General features: G+C 47.7%; 2 protein-coding genes and 1 non-coding gene across 12 annotated transcripts; 2 read left to right on the forward strand and 1 right to left on the reverse strand.

Annotated features, from left to right (window-relative positions):
• Positions 1-77: 77 nt before the first annotated feature.
• Positions 78-151, forward strand: trnai-aau (transfer RNA isoleucine (anticodon AAU)). The gene has a single exon. It is a non-coding gene; the product is annotated as a tRNA-Ile (tRNA).
• Positions 152-1,594: 1,443 nt separating this feature from the next.
• Positions 1,595-14,686, reverse strand: LOC102696959 (NACHT, LRR and PYD domains-containing protein 12). 10 transcript variants are annotated; one of them, XM_015344343.2, is made up of 10 exons: positions 14,532-14,686; positions 11,376-11,489; positions 9,110-10,769; positions 7,548-7,718; positions 6,121-6,294; positions 5,370-5,543; positions 4,610-4,783; positions 3,705-3,878; positions 2,796-2,963; positions 1,595-2,519 (listed from the first exon to the last, which is right to left on the reverse strand). In XM_015344343.2, the coding sequence occupies exons 1-10, from the start codon at positions 14,563-14,565 to the stop codon at positions 2,447-2,449; spliced, it is 2,916 nt and encodes a 971-aa protein (XP_015199829.2). In that variant the 5' UTR covers positions 14,566-14,686; the 3' UTR covers positions 1,595-2,446. The 10 variants fall into 10 exon arrangements, with proteins under 10 accessions (XP_015199829.2, XP_015199835.2, XP_015199830.2 ...); XM_015344349.2 differs by lacking the exon at positions 14,532-14,686 and adding an exon at positions 13,000-13,104; XM_015344344.2 differs by lacking the exon at positions 14,532-14,686 and adding an exon at positions 12,550-12,646.
• On the forward strand, positions 13,079-14,885 carry bcdin3d (BCDIN3 domain containing). The gene is made up of 2 exons (XM_006629360.3): positions 13,079-13,316; positions 13,685-14,885. Exons 1-2 carry the CDS (start codon positions 13,098-13,100, stop codon positions 14,267-14,269), a joined length of 804 nt encoding a protein of 267 aa, XP_006629423.2. The 5' UTR covers positions 13,079-13,097; the 3' UTR covers positions 14,270-14,885.
• Positions 14,886-19,353: the final 4,468 nt, after the last annotated feature.

Genomic DNA, 19,353 nt, shown 5'->3' on the forward strand with positions numbered 1-19,353 from the left:
GTAATGTAATGTAAATTGTAATAATTCAGCTAGTGAAAAATACTTCTGAGCATTGCTTAAAGGCACTCTTTACGCAAGGCCGGTTAGCTCAGTTGGTTAGAGCGTGGTGCTAATAACGCCAAGGTCGCGGGTTCGATCCCCGTACGGGCCACACTTGCCTTTTCCCCCTCCCTCTGTCATTCTATATATGAAATGCTGTTTTTTTGTTTCTTTAGCGTATTACTAATTACAATGTATCTATTGTAGATCATGTTTGAATGAAACAATGAAAAGGCCGGTTTTCAGTTGTACAAACGATCCACAAGATGTCGCCAGTTCTCCATTAGTATTGGTGACTGTCCGTGGCTGAACGATTCTGTCAACTGGTTCTGATGTTTACCTATACTAATACTTATATTCCGCCTACTGGAATGTAAAATCATATTGAAATCGATATGCATTTAGCAGCTGCTAGTTGGAGCTTAAATCTGTGGACTTGGATCTTCTTTTCTTGGGTTTGTGTTCAGTGTATCACCCAGGTGAAAATGTATATAGCTCTACTGGCCAATACTGTCAGGAGCTACACATACACACATGGGTGGTTAAACACTGCTGGCTCATGGTCCTGAAGCCCTGGGCTCAGTTCCAGACCTAGGGATCCATCTGCTCATCCTGATGTGATTGTTGTACCCTGCATTGAGCCCTTCACTTGCTGGGACAGGCTTCAGCTTCAGCAGTGACTCTGAATTATAAGATAAGATTAGCCATATAGTACAATTACTTGCATTTGGAATTTGTCTTTTCACATACCCCAGCTTGCTCTCCGTGAGACACACAGGCATACAGACAGGTAAAGAAAAGCATGGGGTCAGCCATTTATACAGCACCTCTGGAGTTAAGGACTATATATAAAGGGGTTAAGGGCCTCACTCAGGGGTCCGAAGGAGTAGGATTCTACAGGATCTGAACAAACAACCTTCAAGCTATAGGTGTAGATCCTTAGCCATAATGCTACCACTCCACTCCTCTGAATTGGATGGAGATTAAAAAATAGGTGGATGGAGGGACATACACACTGCTAACAGGCATATACAGTAGAGTAGCTGAGAAATAACTTGTGTGTGAATGTACAGAACAGAACGCTCAGATGTCTTTCCTTGTTATTTGGCATTGTCTCTTATACATATGACAGACAGATGGATTGGGATTAAATAATGTTAGGGTGAAGGGCAATACTTTGCTTTAAGTATCTGTCTATACTGTATATTATCAGAATCTGTATAACTAGTAGCATGTTATTGATCATGTTCTAACATTTTTAACAAATGATTACATACCCCTAACAGTATGTAATAGTTATGGCTCAGGCAATGGTCAAAAATGTCCCATAGGATGTAGTCAGATGTTATTAACTTTCACTTAAACTACAGAAGAGGTTGGCCATCATCACATTTATCACGCTACTGATACATTCAATATCTTAAGCATCACTAAAAGCCATTTGCAATCCGTAATGTGACGTTTTACTGCCTGATATACACTAACTCATGTTCAGTTCATGACGGTGATCCAGGCAGGCTTTGCAAAGGCAAAAATGAGTTTCCAAAACAGGGAGTCATTTCACTTTTCAGACTTTATTTTTATTTTATTTTATCCCAAAATAAACAGGCCTGATTTCACATAGGAAGCACTGAAGGTCATGGTACTGTTTTTGCAAAGAAGAAGCTTAACTTACGAGTTTGATCTGAATCGTCCTAATCTTTTTGCAAGCCAGAGGTTTTGCCACAAGTCTGAGCAGACAGTGAGACACTGAACGGCTTTCTCTCCTCAATGCCCACTATCCTAACTGGCTGATCACTGCAGTGTCTTGTTTGCAATCTGCTTGCAGAGTGTTGAGGGGGTCTTCCTGTAAGTTTGACAGAGCGTTGACACTTGGCCTTGTGTCACCACTGGACCAGCCTGCACTGCTTATAGAGTGTGGCAGAGTAAAGGCAGAAGAGAGGCACAGTCCTGGACAGAACTGTGTTGGTTTCGGCTGCAGTGTTGCAATTAAGTTACCGAAAGAAACCTACAACTTGTTTCATCAGATGGGTTTCAAAACGGACAGGGTAAATTACACATTCACACAATTTTGCAAACATAGCGACAGCGGAAGACCAACTGCCTCTGAATGGAGCCGAAGCAAACCCAGGACATCTGGCAGCTTGGCTTTTTGAGTCACAGTTGGGTCTGGTGTAGACAGCCAAGCAGGGGATCTGAAGACGTCCAACATGTCTTTCAGAGATGCTTCTTTTAATTTGTGCAGGCTTGGCCATTCCCAAGCTGCCTACATTCTGCTTGGGCACCCAGTGAAGGCACATAAAGCTCTTGTCGGCACAGCACAGCTAAAGCGCACAAATGATTATTATAACAGCTTTTTTTTTTTATTTGGTGAGTGTAGGATCTGTGGCATTCGGTCCAGAGACTCTCAGTACTCTATATCACAGCCAGAGTTATCCATCTCCATTAGTGCCTCTTCACTGAACTCGTTGTAGCGTACGCTGTGGCGGAAACACGGAGACAGGGGTTAGAGATGGCACTGTGTTTCATTAACAGCACAGATTGCTCCCCTCCCTCCCCCACAACCATCAGTACTATCTCAATATTTAAATGCTCTCTGGGCAGCTAGAGAGGACTGTGGGACTATGGGTGTCTTCCAATCCACCCACCAATCAGCTTCCTCTATTGGCTCTGCAGTGGGCGATTTTAATGTTGGCCTGACCTTCATCCCCTTGTTCAGCATTCTGAAGAGGGCGCTGCGTGTCACTCCCACTCACTTGATTTTCTGGAGGGTGGGGCTGTCCCGGATCATTTTGATGATGGTGGGAACGGAGGCGTCCGTCATGGTGTTGTTCTTCAGCTCAATGTACGTCAGGGAGCGGTTGAGGCTGAGCGCTGTGGACAGCTCCCCCACGCAGGCATCGGTCAGGTTGGTCAGCTCCATGCTGACAAGAGCAAAGACAGCGGGAAAGGTAAAGGCTTTCAGACATTCGTTAAAAGAGATATCGAGAAATGCATCCATACTCTTATGTTGGCATGAATTAGCATTCGCAAACAATCGAGGTAAAACACTTACCAGACCACTTAAAAGCCCACCCGGGCATTGTGGTGGCTCTATGGCTAAGGAGCTGTGCCTTTAGCTGGAAGGTTGCTGGTTCGACTCCTGCAGCTGGCAGAGGAATCCTACTCTGTTGGGCCCCTGAGGAAGGCCCTTAACCCCAGCTGCTCTAGGGGTGGCATGTAAATGGCTGACCCTGCGCTCTGACCCCAAGCTTCTCTCCCTGTCTGCGTCTCATGGAGATCAAGCTGGGGTTTATGAAAAGTCAAATTCCTAATGCAAAAAATTGTATATGGCCAATAAAGGGAACTTAACTTAAAACAACAGAAAATCCTGTGCAGGTTTCTTACAAAAGAATGGATTAGGCTCTCATTGCATAGTAGTTGGATCTGTTTTGGCATTTATGAGCTTCTGTTACCCAGCGGCTGCCGTTAGTTTGTGCATCTCAGGTTTATTACCTGATTTTTAGTCCGTTTAGACACACACACGGAGTCAAAACAGTGTGAAGATGATGTTTCGTTCCTCCTTCAGCACGACTGTCCACACCGGAGCCTGCGGCTGGTATGGTAGATCCTGAAAAGGACCGCACTGTCGTGGAACAGGCGTCTCCGCAGCCCCCCTGCCTTACCCCAGATGCTCCAGTTTGCAGAGGGGATCCTTCAGGGCCTCCCACAGCACCTTCGCTCCCTCGTCCTTCAGCTCGTTCACTCCCAGCTCCAGCTCTCTCAGCCTGGAGCTGCGGCAGCACAGAACCGCTGCCAGCTCCTCGCAGCACCCGCTGGTCAGCTCACACCGGGCCAGCCTGGGGGCCCAATGCTCACCCGTTAGCTCGCATCCTCAGAGCACTGCTTCCCTCTTGCTACTTCAGTTTCCCCAGACCTCCCACTACAGCCTCCAACTCTCGTTTGTGGAACAGCCACTAGGGATTATCTTATGCTGGAGAGCAAAATATTACGACAATTAAATTAAATAGAATTTCCAAGGCATGAGTACAGACAAGAAAATAAAACTAAAAGTGAGATGTTCCACTTCTGCATAGATTTTTTCAACTTACTTGTACTTTGGACATTTCTGCCTTTGCTTATATATGATTAATAGTCTTGTTCATCTTGAAGGAAACTCCAGCGTATGTGTTATTTTCCCAACATGGCCCCTCTTCTTTTGAAACCCATAGATTTGTATCTGGCCTTTCTGGTCATGGTTAGTATCGCTGCCTCACAGCACTGGGGGCCTGGGGTCAATTCCCGGGGTGCTACCTCCTGCGTGACGTTGGTATGTTCTCCCTGTGTTCGCATGGGTTTATTCCAGGTTTTCTCCCACAGTCCAAAGACGTGCTTGCAGATTAATTGCCAACTGGGAAACTGGCCCTGGTGTGAGTGTGTGTTTGTGTCTGCCCTGCGATGGACTGGCGTTCTGTCCAGGGTGTACCCTGCCTGGATAGGCTCCGCCTCCCCCATGACCCTGTATGGGATAAAGTGGTAACAAAGTGGTGTGACCTTGGTTAGAAAGTGGTTAGAAAATGGACCTAATGACCTGAGTTTCTCCAGCTTGCAGCTGTGGTGCCGGAGCGCGCCGCACAGCTGGGACATCCCGGAGTCGTGCAGCTCGTTCACGGACAGGTCCAGCTCCGTCAGCCGGCATGCTTTCGAGTGCAGCGCCGCGACGAGCCCCTCACAGCACGCCGTGGTCAGACAGCAGTCGTGCAGACTGCAGAGGGAAACGGACAACGCTCAGCCCACCGGCTGAGCAGCCCGGCGCTTCTGTAAACCAGCAAGTGTCAGAGTCTGGCGGAGTCTTTGTGTTTGGAGGGGGAAAGGCACAATTCCAAATCGCACAAAGACAAAAACATTTGTTAACATTTCATTGTGCGACAGTTCGAGATTGTAGGGACAAATCTGTATCGAGGTGATTCAAAATACTTTGAATTCGTATATCTTGTACCAGTAATAGAAACCTTGTAATAGAAACACATGAAGTAGTTGCACAGTTTTGTGAATAGGAAGATGAAACACCAGCTGCGTGCTGGATTCAGGAATACAGTAACGTTTCTCTCGTCTCAGATCATAATCTCCAAGGGCTTTACAAAACAGTCATTTGATGAAAAAAACTGAAATAGAAACAGATGCAATTGACAACAAAAGCAACAAAAGCCATGGTTAAAGGCTGATTTCATATACATCTCATGCAAAGGCACAAATCCTCCCACAGCTGAGTTTCCATGAAGATGGGATGACTCCAGTTTGATGCCCCGTGCCTCCTCCCCCTCCCCCCCCCCAGCTGGAGGATGCCTTACAATAAGTGCTCTAATTTGCAGTTGGGGTCCTCCAGCGCCGTGGTCAGACACTTCATCCCGGTGTCCCCCAGCTCGTTCTTCTCCAGGTGCAGCGTGCGCAGGGCGGAGTGGCTGGCGCGCAGGGCAGAGGCCAGGGCCTGCCCACACTCCCCCGTCAGCTCGCACATGTCCAGCCTGCGCGGGCACAGGAGGCGAGACGCTTGGCATTCTTGCTCAGAGTTCTTCTGACGCCACCCCGCCCCCGCCCCCACCCCCACCCTCCACCACTTTTCATGCACTTGAGAGGTACGCCCTCTCTAGAGGAACCCTAGAGGGAGTCATGCAATTCCGTTTCCGCTGTGCAGTTTTCACTTCCGGCACACCACGTTGCTGTGCAATCAAAAAGGGAAGGATGCCCGTGGTTACTGAGTCATCCAGGGAGGGTTGCAACTGTCGTGGAACAAACACTTGCCAGGGGGGTATTGAACTCTGAAAGCCATAAGGATGGCAACATGAGTGGGATTCAAGCCATTCCCCTGGCTTTCTTCTCCAATCAAGACCCACTCCCACGCTTTCCAAGTTTTCTACAGGCAGACCTGGCCTGCGAGTTGTCTACAAGCTGGTGCATGTGTGGGATCCAAGACCATGTGCGGAGCACAGTACTGGAATAAAGAAGAGACAGGGTGCTGCAGCAACAGAGCAGGCACTCAAATCTCTGGCTCTCTGATATGTCCGTCGGATCTGCTTATAAGCACCTGGGGTATAAGCCTACCTCAGTGACTGGAGTTTGCAGCCGGGATCCCGGAGTCCCGCGCTCAGCCGGATCAGCCCCTCATCCTCCAGGTCGTTTCCCCTCAGCTCCAGCTCCCGCAGCTCCGAGGAGCCGCTGCCGAGAGCGGACGCCAGGTCCGCGCAGCTCTCCGCCGTCAGGCCACAGCTCCCCATCCTAGAGGCGCACACCGAGAGTCAGCCACCGCAGGACACACACGCTACAGGATTCCAGTAAATGTGCAGCAAACGTGTTATTCTTGATCCCTCCTTCCGTTTTCTCATCGCTTTATCCGGCTCAGGGTCACGGAGGAGCAGGGGCCTAACCCAGCATGCAAGGGTTGCAAGTTGGGACAAGGCCTGTGTCACGCTCGTAATCCCTCCTCTTAAGGGCGCTCTGGCCCTTTTGTATTTTAATTGGGTACAGGCACCTGCCCCCTGTTTTATCTCCTTACTTAAGCTTGGCGCTCTTGCTATTCCCAGCTCTCCATTGGACGACGGACGCCCGGAGGCCCGCCTACCATCAAGTCGCCCTACGTCCGTGGCTTGAGGGCATAGGCTTCATCACGGCATCCTGACCTGCTGAGTCCGGGGCTCGGAGCGCCTTGGCTCATTACTGTTTTATTCCTCCTGGTTCACTGTCCCTGTTCCTGTTCCTGATCCCGTTCCGGTTTTAATCTTGCCTGTCTTAGATTGGATCTCCCAGCTCCTGGCCCCTGGACTGCGCCCCAGTTTCCCCTTTGGACTACCTTAGGACTTGTTTGCCTGTGCCACGCCCCCTGAGCACAAGATCACAGCCGCCACGCCCCCCCTGTCTGTCATCCCCTCCTGCTCCTGCTGTATTTCCCTTGAAGTCTTATTCCAGTCATTTCCAGATTATACCGTCTGCATGGGGTCCTGAACTACGCTTCGCGGGAGCCTGGACCGGCTCCCATGACACCCTGGATGGGACGCCAGTCCATCACAGAGTGTACACAGACACAGACACCCACACTTACACCAAGCCCCATTTTCCCAGAAGCCAATTAAGCTGCCCCCATGTTTCTGGACCGTGGTAGGAAACCGGAGCACCTGGAGTTCCTGGGTCCCCAAATGTTGCGAGGCAGCAAACCTAAAGACCGTGCCCCCATGTCTCTGTTATTTGTAATCTTGCATTTCTTTAATTTTTAGTAAACTCTTACACTGTCATGAAATACTGTCAACGGCAGCAGCCAATTCAGAATAATGACTCTACAACATCCAGTGCTCAGAACTATGTAAAATCAGCATCTCCATACAGTATTTTAACATTTCTAAGTTATTTTTTCACAAAGGTGTGGAGTATTGCCTAAACGGCTTGCAGATCAGTCCCCCAGTCCTAGCCTCCTCACAGCCCACGTGTTCTGCTGCATGAAGAAGTATTCACATGCAGAATGTATGCCTCAGTGTTACCGCAGTGTGCGTAGCTTGCAGTTTGGATCCTTCAGTCCCACACTCAGCCGCTTGGCTCCCAGGTCCCCCAGGGAGCTGTTATAGGTCAAGTCCAGGTCTGATGTCTTGCCACTGCGCAGAGCTGAAGCAAGGTGGGCACAGGACTCCGCAGTGATCTGGCACTGCGACAGCCTGCAGAACACAGGGCACAATGGGGCACGAGTACTCAACTTTGCTGCAGCACTGACGATTTGCAGGGAATGATTAAAAACACAGAAAATGTTTAATGTTCATATAATGTTTCTTGGCAAATCAGATGTCAGTGATGTGTTTTGTTAAGAAAACCTCTGCTAAACATAACCGGACCACAAATCCAATAATAGATTACTGGCTTTCTCTCTCATCCTAGCGTTAATCCCGCATCAACAGGGTCCGCTTGTCGGCACGCCCATCTCCATTTGGTGGTTTGAACCAAATCTTTGAGCTGGCGTTGCCATTAAATGCGAATGAGAATACTCCAACCGGCGCGTCGCTCTGCCTGCCGTTGGAGGGGGGAGGGGGAGAACAAAGTAATGTAGCCAATTCATAGAGGGAGATTATTAGGAGGCATGGGAAATTTGGCCAGGACACCGGGGTTACACCCCTACTCTTTTCAAGAAACACCCTGGGATTTTTAATGAAAACAGAGAGTCAGGACCTCGGTTTTACGTCTCATCCGAAAGACGGTGCTCGTTTTACAGTATAGTGTCCCCGTCACTATACTGGGGCATTAGGACCCACATGGACTGCAGGGTGAGCGCCCCCTGCTGGCCCCACTAACACCTCTTCCAGCAGCAACCTTAGTTTTTCCCAGGAGGTCTCTCATCCAGGTACTGACCAGGCTCACACCTGCTGAGCTTCAGTGGGCTGCCAGTTGTAAGTTGCAGGGTGACATGTAATAGATTAATGGCTTTATTAATGCATTATTGTAACGTCAGGCCAGACCCCTGGGGAGCGCTGTGGAGAATCCTAGTCCTATTGCGGCAGACGGTCACGCCCCCTTCCATGTGTCCGTCAGGCCGCTGCAGCAGAAACGCTGTCACGACAGAGAGCTTGCTTCGCCTGTGAGTAATCGCCTTCCCCTGTCTCCTGCTGAAGCAGGCTATTTAGGTCTGACCGAGCACCGCGCCTTTCTCTTTTATAGAGTTTCTCTCTGAGCTATTGTTTAGCTTCCAACTTTTGTCTGTGCTTTATCTCAACTCTGGCTTGAGATCGCCCTCATGTTCTACTCAGCTGTGCACCTGGATTTCTTCCCTGGTTTCTTGGCTTTTAGATATTGCCTTGTACCTTCGCTGTCTCTCTCCGGCTTTGATCTGTGTTTGTTTCCTGTTTGTTTCCGTTCTGCTACGCTCACCTGCTGCTCATTTACTTACCTGGTCCAGATCTAGGATTAATCTTTCGACCCAAGGGCCGCTATTACCTAATAGGTTTGTTCCAGGTATAATGTATGGATACCTGCTATTAGTAATTAGTAATTAGTAGGAACCTGTTCTACAATACTGTGGAATTTCTGCTGTTTCTGACGCCGCGGACGGGGCACCCACCTTATGTTCTGAGAGCAGCTGAACGCCTGCAGGAGCCGCCTGGTCACGTTCTCGGTCAGATGGGAATAGCTCAGCTGCAGATTCTCCAGGTCTCCACAGCGGCCCACGATATACGCAATGGCGGAGCTGTCCAGCAGGCTGATTCTCGCGTACGTGGCGCTCAAGCTCGCCGGCTTTCCGAAAACCTCTTGGATCAAGCTCTCACTCTGGCTTTCGTACAGCAAATGAAAATGGCGCAGGTATTGCTCTCTGGACCAGCTTCGCTGGGCTTGTTGAGGGGAGAACTTGAGCCAGTAAAGGGTCTTCTGGAGGGGTTCGCTCTCAAACTCTCCCAGGAGTGTCTCCAGGGGCTTTCTCACTGAGGGACAGGAAAGACCAGCGAGGAACAGATCTAAGAATTCTGCCTGCCTGTCTCTGGAGGACAGTTTTTCCAGTACCTCTCCAATGTTGCCCGATGGTTCAAGGAAGCAGGAGCAAGCCACCAAAAACTCCTGGATTACAGGATGGAGGAATGTGACCACGCCATGCTCTCCACCGGCTTCCCTCTGCAAGAATGCTGACAGGAGCGTAGAGGCTGGAACTGACGGGAGTTCAAAGGCTGCTAACTGTTCCAGAGGAAAAACTCCGATCCCATTGCACATCCCATGATAAGCCATCCTCCCCAGTTTGAGGAAGAGGTCTCTTGGAGCCCCTTCTCCTCGGGCTCTTGCGGAGACCAAGCAGGTGACAAAGTTAGAGAGCAGCTGGCTTATGGTCTCCAGGTGGCACTCCGAAGCGTCAGTCTCCTTCTTCAATACGGAGCAAGCCATCCAGCAGAAGAAGGGATTGTAGCACAAGGTGTAGAGGCTGTCGCTCTTCTCCACTTGCTGGAATGCTCTGGCTGCAAGCTGAGTGTCCTTGAAGAACTGATCGAAGTAGGCCCGTCGCTGAAGATCGCGGAACCCCAAGACTTCCACGTACCGATCGACTTTGGCTCCACTCAGGTCGGCTGCAGGCCTTGCTGTGAGGAGAACGGAGCTTCCGCTCAGGAGGGTCCCCGACATCAGACTGGCAACCAGCGAGGGGATAGGAACAGCCCTGTCCGGGTCGGGGCAGGGCAGGCTGAAATCCAGGCTGTGCTTGTACTGGTCTAAGCCATCAAATATGAGTAAGACAGACACGGGTCTCTGCAGGATTTCTTTGACCGTGCCTTGCTTCAGGTGCTTATGCTTCTCCGCTATTAGTCTGGCGAGGGAGAGCTCTTCCTCCATCAGGTTGAGCTCCTGGAATCGGAACAGGAACACAAAGGCAAACCTTCGGGAAATCTTGCCAGCCGCCCAGGCGTGCACAAGCTGGTGGACAAGAGTGGTCTTCCCAACCCCTGCCACGCCAAGCGCCACCACGATTTTAGCTGCCTGCTGTTCCCCTGGCCTCGGACTGAAGAAATCCTCTATCCCGATGGAGCTCAGCCCCGTGCTTTCTTCCTCTGTCTTTAACCCTTCGTGTTTTTCACCGGCCGCCAGCATGTCCAGGGGGGCTGGCCTGGACTGTGGCACAACCATGAGCTCTATGTACTGGTTGATGCAGACCACCTCTTGGGGGGACAGGTAGCCCAGGGAGGGCTGGTCATCAGGGGCTTTGCTGCAGGTGGTCATGGCAGCCTTATGCAGCTTCTGGTATCCTGTCAACAGGGCAGAGTCAGTCATGCAGGAGTGGTCGGATGATGAAATATTATTCAAGATTATTTCAGCGCCCTGAAACGCAAGGGGATCAGTAGCTCTATAAGCATGCACTTGGCGGCTTGCAATCACCTGTCAAGCTGGAATTAATCTGGGGGCACAGGGACACATCGTGAGTCTCGGATCATGTCTTAAGCGAGGTGGTGGGAGCAGAGAAGGAGGGGCGAATCCTCTACAACCCACCCAAGCCCACCAGCGCTGCCTGGGAAATGACAGCCCCCACCTGCACCAGTGATGTGAGTGCTGTCGGGCTCAACCTGCCGGAGTCACCCTTTGCACTCCTTCCCTTGTACTTGTGCTATATAGGGCTGGTATGCCAGGCAGTGTGCTGTGGCCCCCTTGGGACTGGTATACTATGAATTGTGGTCGGAGTTTCTGCTGTTGAGAATATTATTTTATGAAAAGCTGAATGTTTTTATTAGCACACCCTTTTGCGTTGAGAATGATCTTCCCAAATAAAAAAAAAATAATTATCGCAAAGCTGCTCTTCCTGTCAAAGGGCAAGCTTGTGATATAATTAAGAAACAGAAATGATGATGAGTTCTTACTGTACGGAACTCGAGGTGCAAATTTTGCCTTCCTTTTCAGAGTCTGGCGGCCGGGTTCCGGGTTTTGCGCCATTGCCTTGAAGACAGCGGTCAGGATTCCTGGACAGGCGCTGTCTGCGGAAATAAAATTGATCAGACCCCCTCAGATCTGACTTCCCACGTCTCTTCGCCCTGCTGTAGGTCGCGCCTCTACGTGTTCACACTTCCTTGATTCGTTTATATCGTTGGTGTTAGCTCATTGCTGTGAATGTGAATGGAAGTGTTTCACCTTGATTACGTCGTTTGTTGAAGTCGCGATGGTGCGTTGCTTTCTTTGCTATACAAAATTAATTTTAAACAGTTAAGTCTTTGTTTCTTTACCAAGGCATTTTAATTTCTTCACAGCTTCCTAAAACAGCATTACTTGTACATACGAGGGATTTGTCCATGCGGTAACTCCAGTGATAAATTCCCATTTCATAAACGTTTATCCATTTCGTGGTATTGTGTGGGTAATTCCTGTATAATCGAAATTCTTGAGTTAAGAAATAATCGATATTCTTGAGTTAATCCTGGTATAGAAGATGTAACAACAGTGAAACTTCGAGATCGGTATTATCTTTCACGTCTGCTTGTAAACTTTAACCCCACACAACAAAACTACACAGCCCAAATTTTCTACACTTGTTATATAGAATTCTAGAAAGTAATAAATTAAAGCAGAGAAGCGGTTACCTGTGCGCTGTGCGTTATGCCCACCAAATACCAAATGGATCCTAACTAAGGGTTTTGAGGTATGAAAAAAAAAACAGTTTGCGCAAGACCACTTTATGCTTTAAGCAATTTCCTCTAATAAAGCATAAAGCAAATAAAATCCCGCGCATTGTTCTGAATTGCAATTTGTCCATACCTGTAGATGTATTTTGGTAACTTGCCAGATGTATTTTACAATTCTGCCTTAAACGCGTCCAAACGGCGGTGAGTAAAACAATGTCATTACCCAAGCCCAATTTCTTGTTTTTACTGGGAGGGAAACAAGGGGGAGGCAACTAGATTCAGTAAATATAAATGTTCCGTACAGTATTTTCAATAAGTACAGTTTTACGACTTCAGAAATCTTAAGAAAACAGCAGTTACAACTGCTTTAGTTGCGCAAACTAACATCTTGCTCCGATAAACGTTACCTGATATGTACCTGTTTTGAGACAGTTCCTAAGCGAATATCCTGAGGTTATAACCGGTCTCCTACTATTCAGCAGTCCATAATGCTCAGATACAGAAATACCAACACGGTGCAGGACACACCCCGCGGCGCGATGCCAGACTTCACTGTAACTCTGCTTTTAATTAGGCGACTGTATATGGGTGGGTCATTATTAACAACGCACATAGGAAAGGTTACAAACTAGAAGAGGCTATTCGGCTGACATGACATGTTTGATAGCTGCTAATTGATCCCTGGTTCCAAACGACATGTCAAACTTTCTTGTTTTACAGAAAAAAGAGAAAAACACTTGGTGACACATGCATAGAACATAACACATAACTGTGTCGTGTGTATTTTCATTCCTGTCTATCAGCTCTTATTATTAAATGCGCAATCAGTGGTTATTATATTTTATTGAGCAGAAGCGTAACTACACACTTTTTCCGAAGCCCCTTTTTTTCTTCCGATGCGGGCGGTTCTATTGTTTTCCAGCTCCAGCGTGTTTCCACCCGGAGCGGTTTTAAAGCCGGACAAACATGGCCGCGCCCGCCGGTGACGGCGTGAAAGAGGAGTGTGAGCAAGTGATCCAAGATGATCCAGGAGCGGCTCGTTTTGGGAATTTTATCAATTACTACACGTTCAATCCTCCGGAAAACCGCTTGAGCTTAATACCAGCCAATCTGCTTGAGGAACTGGGCTACAGCTCCGACAACAGTGCGCCCATTTTGATTCTCGACGTGGGATGCAATTCCGGGGTGAGTTCAGGCACTCAGGATGCTCTCTCTAGTGGGCGCGGCACAGGACCCGTGTCTGCAGAAGAGCTGCGAAGATTTGGCATTTCTTATGTACCCAAAGGAGTGATGTCAATATTTTTCAGTGTTCTCTTATATTTAAGCACACCGAATTGATGTAATACGTTGGAGGAAAGGAAATCATCACGCAGGTCCTTAAAACTAAATAACAGCAAGGAAATGTTGAGTTATTCCATTTCTCTGAACATGCGGTACAGCCTCTCATCAGTAGTTTTAGAATGTGTGCTGTTGTTAGATTAAAACACCCTGACTGAGTTGAATGCAGAGCTCTGAAATGCATTGTGGGGATTTTTTCCTGTCTTAAACTGCAGGATTTGAGTGTGGCGCTGTACAGGCACCTCCTCGGGCAGGACGGGAGTCCTGGGGAGACTCAGCCCAGCAGAGAGCTCCACCTGCTGGGGTGTGATTTAGACGAGGCCCTGATCCAGAGGGCTCAGCAGAGCAACCCTTTCCCAGAGACCGTGTCCTTCATCCCGCTGGACGTCACGCAGGAGCAGGCCTGCCGCGCGCAGCTGGGGGGGTACCTGGGGCGCTTCGGCCGCGCGTCCTTTGACCTGGGCCTGTGCCTGGCGGTGACCATGTGGGTCCACCTGAACCACGGCGACCCGGCCCTGCTGGCGCTGCTGTCCCGGCTCGCCCGCCTCTGCCAGCACCTGCTGCTGGAGGCCCAGCCCTGGAAGTGCTACCGGGCGGCGGCGCGGCGCCTCCGCAGGCTGGGCCGGCGGGACTTCGAGCACTTCAAGGAGCTGGGCGTCCGCGGGGACGTGGCCGGGCAGGCCCGGGAGCACCTGGAGCGGCGCTGCGGCATGGAGCTGGTGCGCGCTTTCGGCAGCACGGCCTGGGACCGCAGCCTGCTGCTCTTCCGGAGGCGCGGCGCCGGGGGAGACTCGCCCTGAGGCCGGCTCGCGCCTCTGCTGTGAGCGCCACTCGGGCTCCACAGAGGAAGAGCTAGGGTGTCACCGTGTAAGACAATCCAATGCAGACCTGTCTTCAAGGAAGTTTCCTTATTTAACATAACTGTCCAGCCTCTGTGAAGCGGACTTTCCCCCACCAGTAGTTTAGAGAAATGATTCCCCATCAACACTTTCCAGCAGGGTCTGGGCTACTGTAGAAAACACTGTATAAACTGGAATAGTAGTGCAATCACTCTCCTCTCACCTGTTTGCCAGAGCTGCACCGACATGGGACTCATCCATATCTGACTCGTTACCAGTAATTACAACAATTTTCTCCAAGTCTTCAGCCTTTCTCTTGCTGTTGTTGTATTGGAGCCTGTTTGGCCAGCAGAGGGAGACATCCCAGGCGGGGATGTGAACAGCAGGTGGTGAAAGCTTTCTGTGACCGCAGGTGTAAATACTATATGTACAGGAGTTGGATTCCCTCAGTTTGGGTTGTGCTAGAAATGTTTTATTTTAATTATTCATTCTTTGATGGCAAGTGTAAGAACTGGGACAGCTTTTGAAACGTTTTGATGCTGATTTCATGCATTAAAACAAAATGGCGTAAACTGAACTCCACCTCGAAGTGGCATTGTTTTGTTCATTTTAAGCTTACTTTATTCTTTTTCTTTATTTTATTTAACGTATATTCTTTTTGAATAATTTTTAATTATTTCTGCTCAAGCTGTTTGCCAGTGTGAATATTCCAAAACTGAATGGCAAAACAGAAAAATGTGTGAACAGAATTCAGTAGCCCCTTTTGGACGTCTGGCAAAATTGATAGAAAGCCTCTTTTTCTAAGAGTAAGCATTGTATCCCCAGTGTCCTGGTAATACTGCACCTCAGGCTTGTACAACTTGGCCCCCGTTAATTCAGTTGGAAAATCAATTTCTCACGTCTGCCTGGTGTGGCAGCCATTCAGGTGGGCTCTGTACTTCAGTGGTGAATGTAGTGGATTCCATCCTATATGTAAAGCATTATATAAATGCAATTAATTTAACCCACTATTGATTACTTCAGGCCTGTCTTAAGATCTCTTTCTGCATTTAAATGGATCCTTGAAAGGAATTTCCAGTTCTCTGCTGGTTCAGCAGGATACCAGCTCCAGCACGGTAAGTGGAAACAGTATTCTGCTGTGTGTAGTTTTTGTAGTGACATGTATTTTCAATTGGTGCATTTTAGGTTTGCTGCTGTATTTCAGATTGAAGCTATATAGTATGCTGTACACGTAACGTGCAAGTAATTGTTGAATGTGTTTCTGTTTTTGTTGGCTTTTGCCACTGCAGTGTGAATGTTTTAATTGTGTATAGGTGATCATTTAACAGAATTATTGGCTTTGACCAACTCCCTGTTTTAAACGGCTCTTATTCCAGAATAAGTCTGTACGCAATAGTCCTGCAGGAGATTTCTGTGCATCTCTTTTATCTGCATACTTTCCAGTGGGGCTGCAGCAGAAGAAGTTCTACTATCTGGCAAAGGCAAGAGGACAGTGAGAAGTTCTCCTCTTTGATGAAAAGGTTTAGGTGAATTGTGGCTTATGAGCTGATCATGTGGGTTATATTAAACTGCAGAGCCTTCATGGCCTGTGGATTCTGAAGAGCACACTCGTGTCCCAGTCTGACACAGAGCTCAGTGGCCCTCAGCCTCATGTGCTGTTGCAGTGTAGCACAACCCAGATTAAAGTATTTAAAATCCGCAAAGGCTCTGACACCAGCGGACTTCCTCAGAATGAACGGTGAAACATGAGGCAGAGGACAAGCAGAAACGATGTGGAAGTGCACTTCATTTTCAAAAGGACTGTGGGGGTCTGGAACAAACTGCCCAGCCATGTAGCTGATACCCTGACTTCACCCAAGTCACGGTTGGCTGTCAATTAGCTGCTGTCTGCTAAATGATCCAGATGGTCTGAATGGCCTCTCATTTGTAGCTGTTCTTGTGAAAATGCAGGGCTTCCGAACAGACTTAGAAAGGTCTGGTGCTTGATTTCGTATTCCTGCATGAATTGCCAAAAGCACCTGTCTGACAACATCTGACTTGCTTAAAAGCTTAACACAGTAATGTTAATACCTGAGACTACCTTCCAATCTGGATGGGATAATGAGCCTCCCTAAAAGGGAAGCTGGGGGGGTCACTTTTTTTTTTTAAATGTGTCCCATTTAAATATTGTGATGTGAGCAGGTAGATGTCATTTTATGCTATTGTAGCTTTTTGTTTTTCTTTTCAAGTTCAAATCTGTTATTGTGGTTCTGGGCACAACAACCAAATGCTCAGTGAATTCTGCTTTGGCACAGTGGAAAACCAGTGGGGCGTAAAGGGAAGTGAGGCGTGGAGCCTATTGTTAATTATGATGCATTGCAGAGAGGGGAGTTAGCTTCTGTCAGCTACCTCTCATCCATTCAGTGGAGTGCCTTGTTTTTTCAGAAGCATGAACACTACAACTGATAGCTCTCCTAGGTGTGGGCGGGTTGACGAATTGCTGTGATCCTCATCAGGCTGCAGATACACCAATAGGTGAATCTTATGTCACATTTGACCGATTTGAGAACAAGATCGGTCTTGTGAGTGGGGCTTTGTAACAGATCTTTAGGTACGGTGCTTGTAGAATGCCCTTTGCTTTTTATGCCTCAGTAGTTATGTGATGTTTTGGCTGTTTGTTTGTTTTTTTTTAAAGACTGGCATTTAAGGGTGGGGCAGGATAGAAGCTTTCTGTGTGGGTGCTGGCACGGCTCCACCGCGCGCAGCCAATCGGAGAGGGGCTCTGCTGGGGCACGGCCCGTACACGACTGACAGAAGGGATTAGGAGAAGAATGCCATTTTCTTTGTTTCACGATGCGGCGAGATGCTTTTCTCGTCACACCAGGTCCTCAGCGGATCAGGCTGTGTGTCTGGTCACTGAGACACCAAGGGAAAGGTGGTTTTGCCCATCAAATGGGCGGTGTGCTCATGTTTATACAATTTTTAAGCTTTGAGCTTTTGGCGTAGAGTAGCAGTATGCAGACTGGCCACAGGGAGGAGCTGTTGTGTTGCAGCTATTCCCGTGACATCCTTTCTTAACATTAGAAACTAATTTTATAATCTAATTCAACCAGAAACTCTGCAGCAGCACTATACAGTTATAAACCTCTGATTTCCTTAAGGTAGTAGCTGTGAGGCAGGCAGGTTTTGTCACCCGTGCTACAAAGCAAATATGTTTCTATATGTAGCTAAGAACAGTGCGAACATCTCACTTTCTCCTGCCCACAGGTTCTCAGTCCCCCATTTCTCTGTTCTCGTCGCAGTCTAAAAGACAGTTTGGGATTGACATTTTGAAAATCACCTTTTTTTTGTATCTGAAAACGCATCCCATCTGTCAGAAGGGACATGATCTCAAGGAGATGTGAACGAGCAGTCTTTGATTTAAGGGAAAGGACACAGCTGCAACCACTCACGCGGTGTGGGTGTTGCGTATAGCGAGACAATATTTCTCAGTAACACAACTTGCATTAGGAAGACAACTGCCAATGTTCTGCAGAAGGCAGATAATCTTTTACTGTTAAAGGAAACAGGCTTTTTTGGTTTTGTAGCATCAAATGACTGACATGGAATGTTTTCACTGGTGACGGATAACTGGCACGCACGCATTAACATTAATTGTAGTGATAGAGTGGGGGTGATGTTAAAATTGGCATTCACAGGAATCGTGCTCGCAAACGTTTTTGGAATTGGGCTCTGTCTGGAGGTCATTTAACTACAAAGCTGTGTAATTTTTGTGTCTAAGAACACTTCAGTTTTTTGCAGCACAATATCTCAGTTCACAGATTCACAATAGCCCTAGTTTTTTCTCAGTTCTAGCCATTTTTGCCTTTGGATGTAATTAGGAAATAATTACATTTGTCAAACAGCAGAAGGCGGCTAGTTCATAATGTCTTATAAAATGCTAACAAATGTGTAAATTACATAATTGAAGGAGCAGATGGAATTGGATGCAGTTATGGTTCAACGTATAAACAACGGATAAAATGGTATAAACTTCCTTAGAAATCTTTCAGGTCTGTGCCTCTCCAGGACAGGTGTTGATCATTGCTGCATTGTTTGAGCTACATATTTCACATCTAGATATTTTTTTGTTTTCTGTATATCCCCCTTTAAACCAATGTTGATATTTTGATGGCAGGGTGTGGTGGCCTCTGGACACAACTCATTTATACCACAATATGATGTGTGAAACAAGTCATGTAATCTATTAAACACTGAGGGCACAATCAGCACATTTCAGTAATGCAGGGTTTCATTAACCCTGCTTAAAGGCTTTACTTTTGTCCTTTGTTTCAACTGTGCTTTTGGTAAACTGGTAAATTTGGTGCCATACATTGTGATGCTGGTAGCTCCAAATAATGCTGTTTTTATTTTCAAATTGAAATAATCTCCGAACAATTATTGGTAGTAGATGATAATAAAACCAAGCCAGTGTTTCGCTACTCCTTTGGTTATTGTGCAAGTCCTTCTTGCTGCCTTAGCTAAAGAAACAGCCCCACCCCTCTTCCTGTGGAATCTTGTGAATAAGTGTTCTGCTTATCTTTCAGACAACTCCCTCTGCTCAGGTTTCTTGTCCTATCATTTACACCGTGATTCATTTTGGCTTGGGGGGGAGTTCAGAAAATCACTAGTTCCAAAAGACAAATCGGGGAAAAAAAAGTGGAATGTCAGTTTATTCGTGTTTTTTTTCCCCATTTGTTTTTATACAGCTCTGTGGTGCAGGTATTGCTCTCGAAGTGCATGTAGTTTGATCATTTGTTTTGGTGTGCTGGCATCAGTTGGATGGCCATGAGTTTAAATACCGATCTGTCATGAATCTAGTAAGAGAAAAAATATTGCCCCTCTGTCCTAATTTAGTCTCCTTATACAAATACAACTTTAATTTTTATGTTGCATTCTTTAATCAAGTATGACTCACCAGCAGCCATGTCACCCTGCTACTCACAACTGGTAGCCCACTGAAGCTCAGCAGGAGTGAGCCTGGTCAGTACCTGGATGGGAGACCTCCTGGGGAAAAAGAAGGTTGC

Source organism: Lepisosteus oculatus, chromosome 1 (assembly GCF_040954835.1).
Source record: "Lepisosteus oculatus isolate fLepOcu1 chromosome 1, fLepOcu1.hap2, whole genome shotgun sequence".
In the NCBI taxonomy this organism is placed as follows: domain Eukaryota; kingdom Metazoa; phylum Chordata; class Actinopteri; order Semionotiformes; family Lepisosteidae; genus Lepisosteus; species Lepisosteus oculatus.

Excerpts from the sequence above, each read along its gene's own strand:
- bcdin3d (XM_006629360.3), top strand. The coding sequence starts at position 13,098 with ATGGCCGCGCCCGCCGGTGACGGCGTGAAAGAGGAGTGTGAGCAAGTG. Across the intron at positions 13,317-13,684 it reads ACGTGGGATGCAATTCCGGG|GATTTGAGTGTGGCGCTGTA; the intron begins GTGAGTTCAGGC and ends CTTAAACTGCAG.
- LOC102696959 (XM_015344343.2), bottom strand. The coding sequence starts at position 14,565 with ATGAGTCCCATGTCGGTGCAGCTCTGGCAAACAG. Across the intron at positions 5,544-6,120 it reads TGCAAACTCCAGTCACTGAG|GCTGGACATGTGCGAGCTGA; the intron begins GTAGGCTTATAC and ends GTGCCCGCGCAG. Across the intron at positions 4,784-5,369 it reads TGCAAATTAGAGCACTTATT|TCTGCACGACTGCTGTCTGA; the intron begins GTAAGGCATCCT and ends TTCCCTCTGCAG.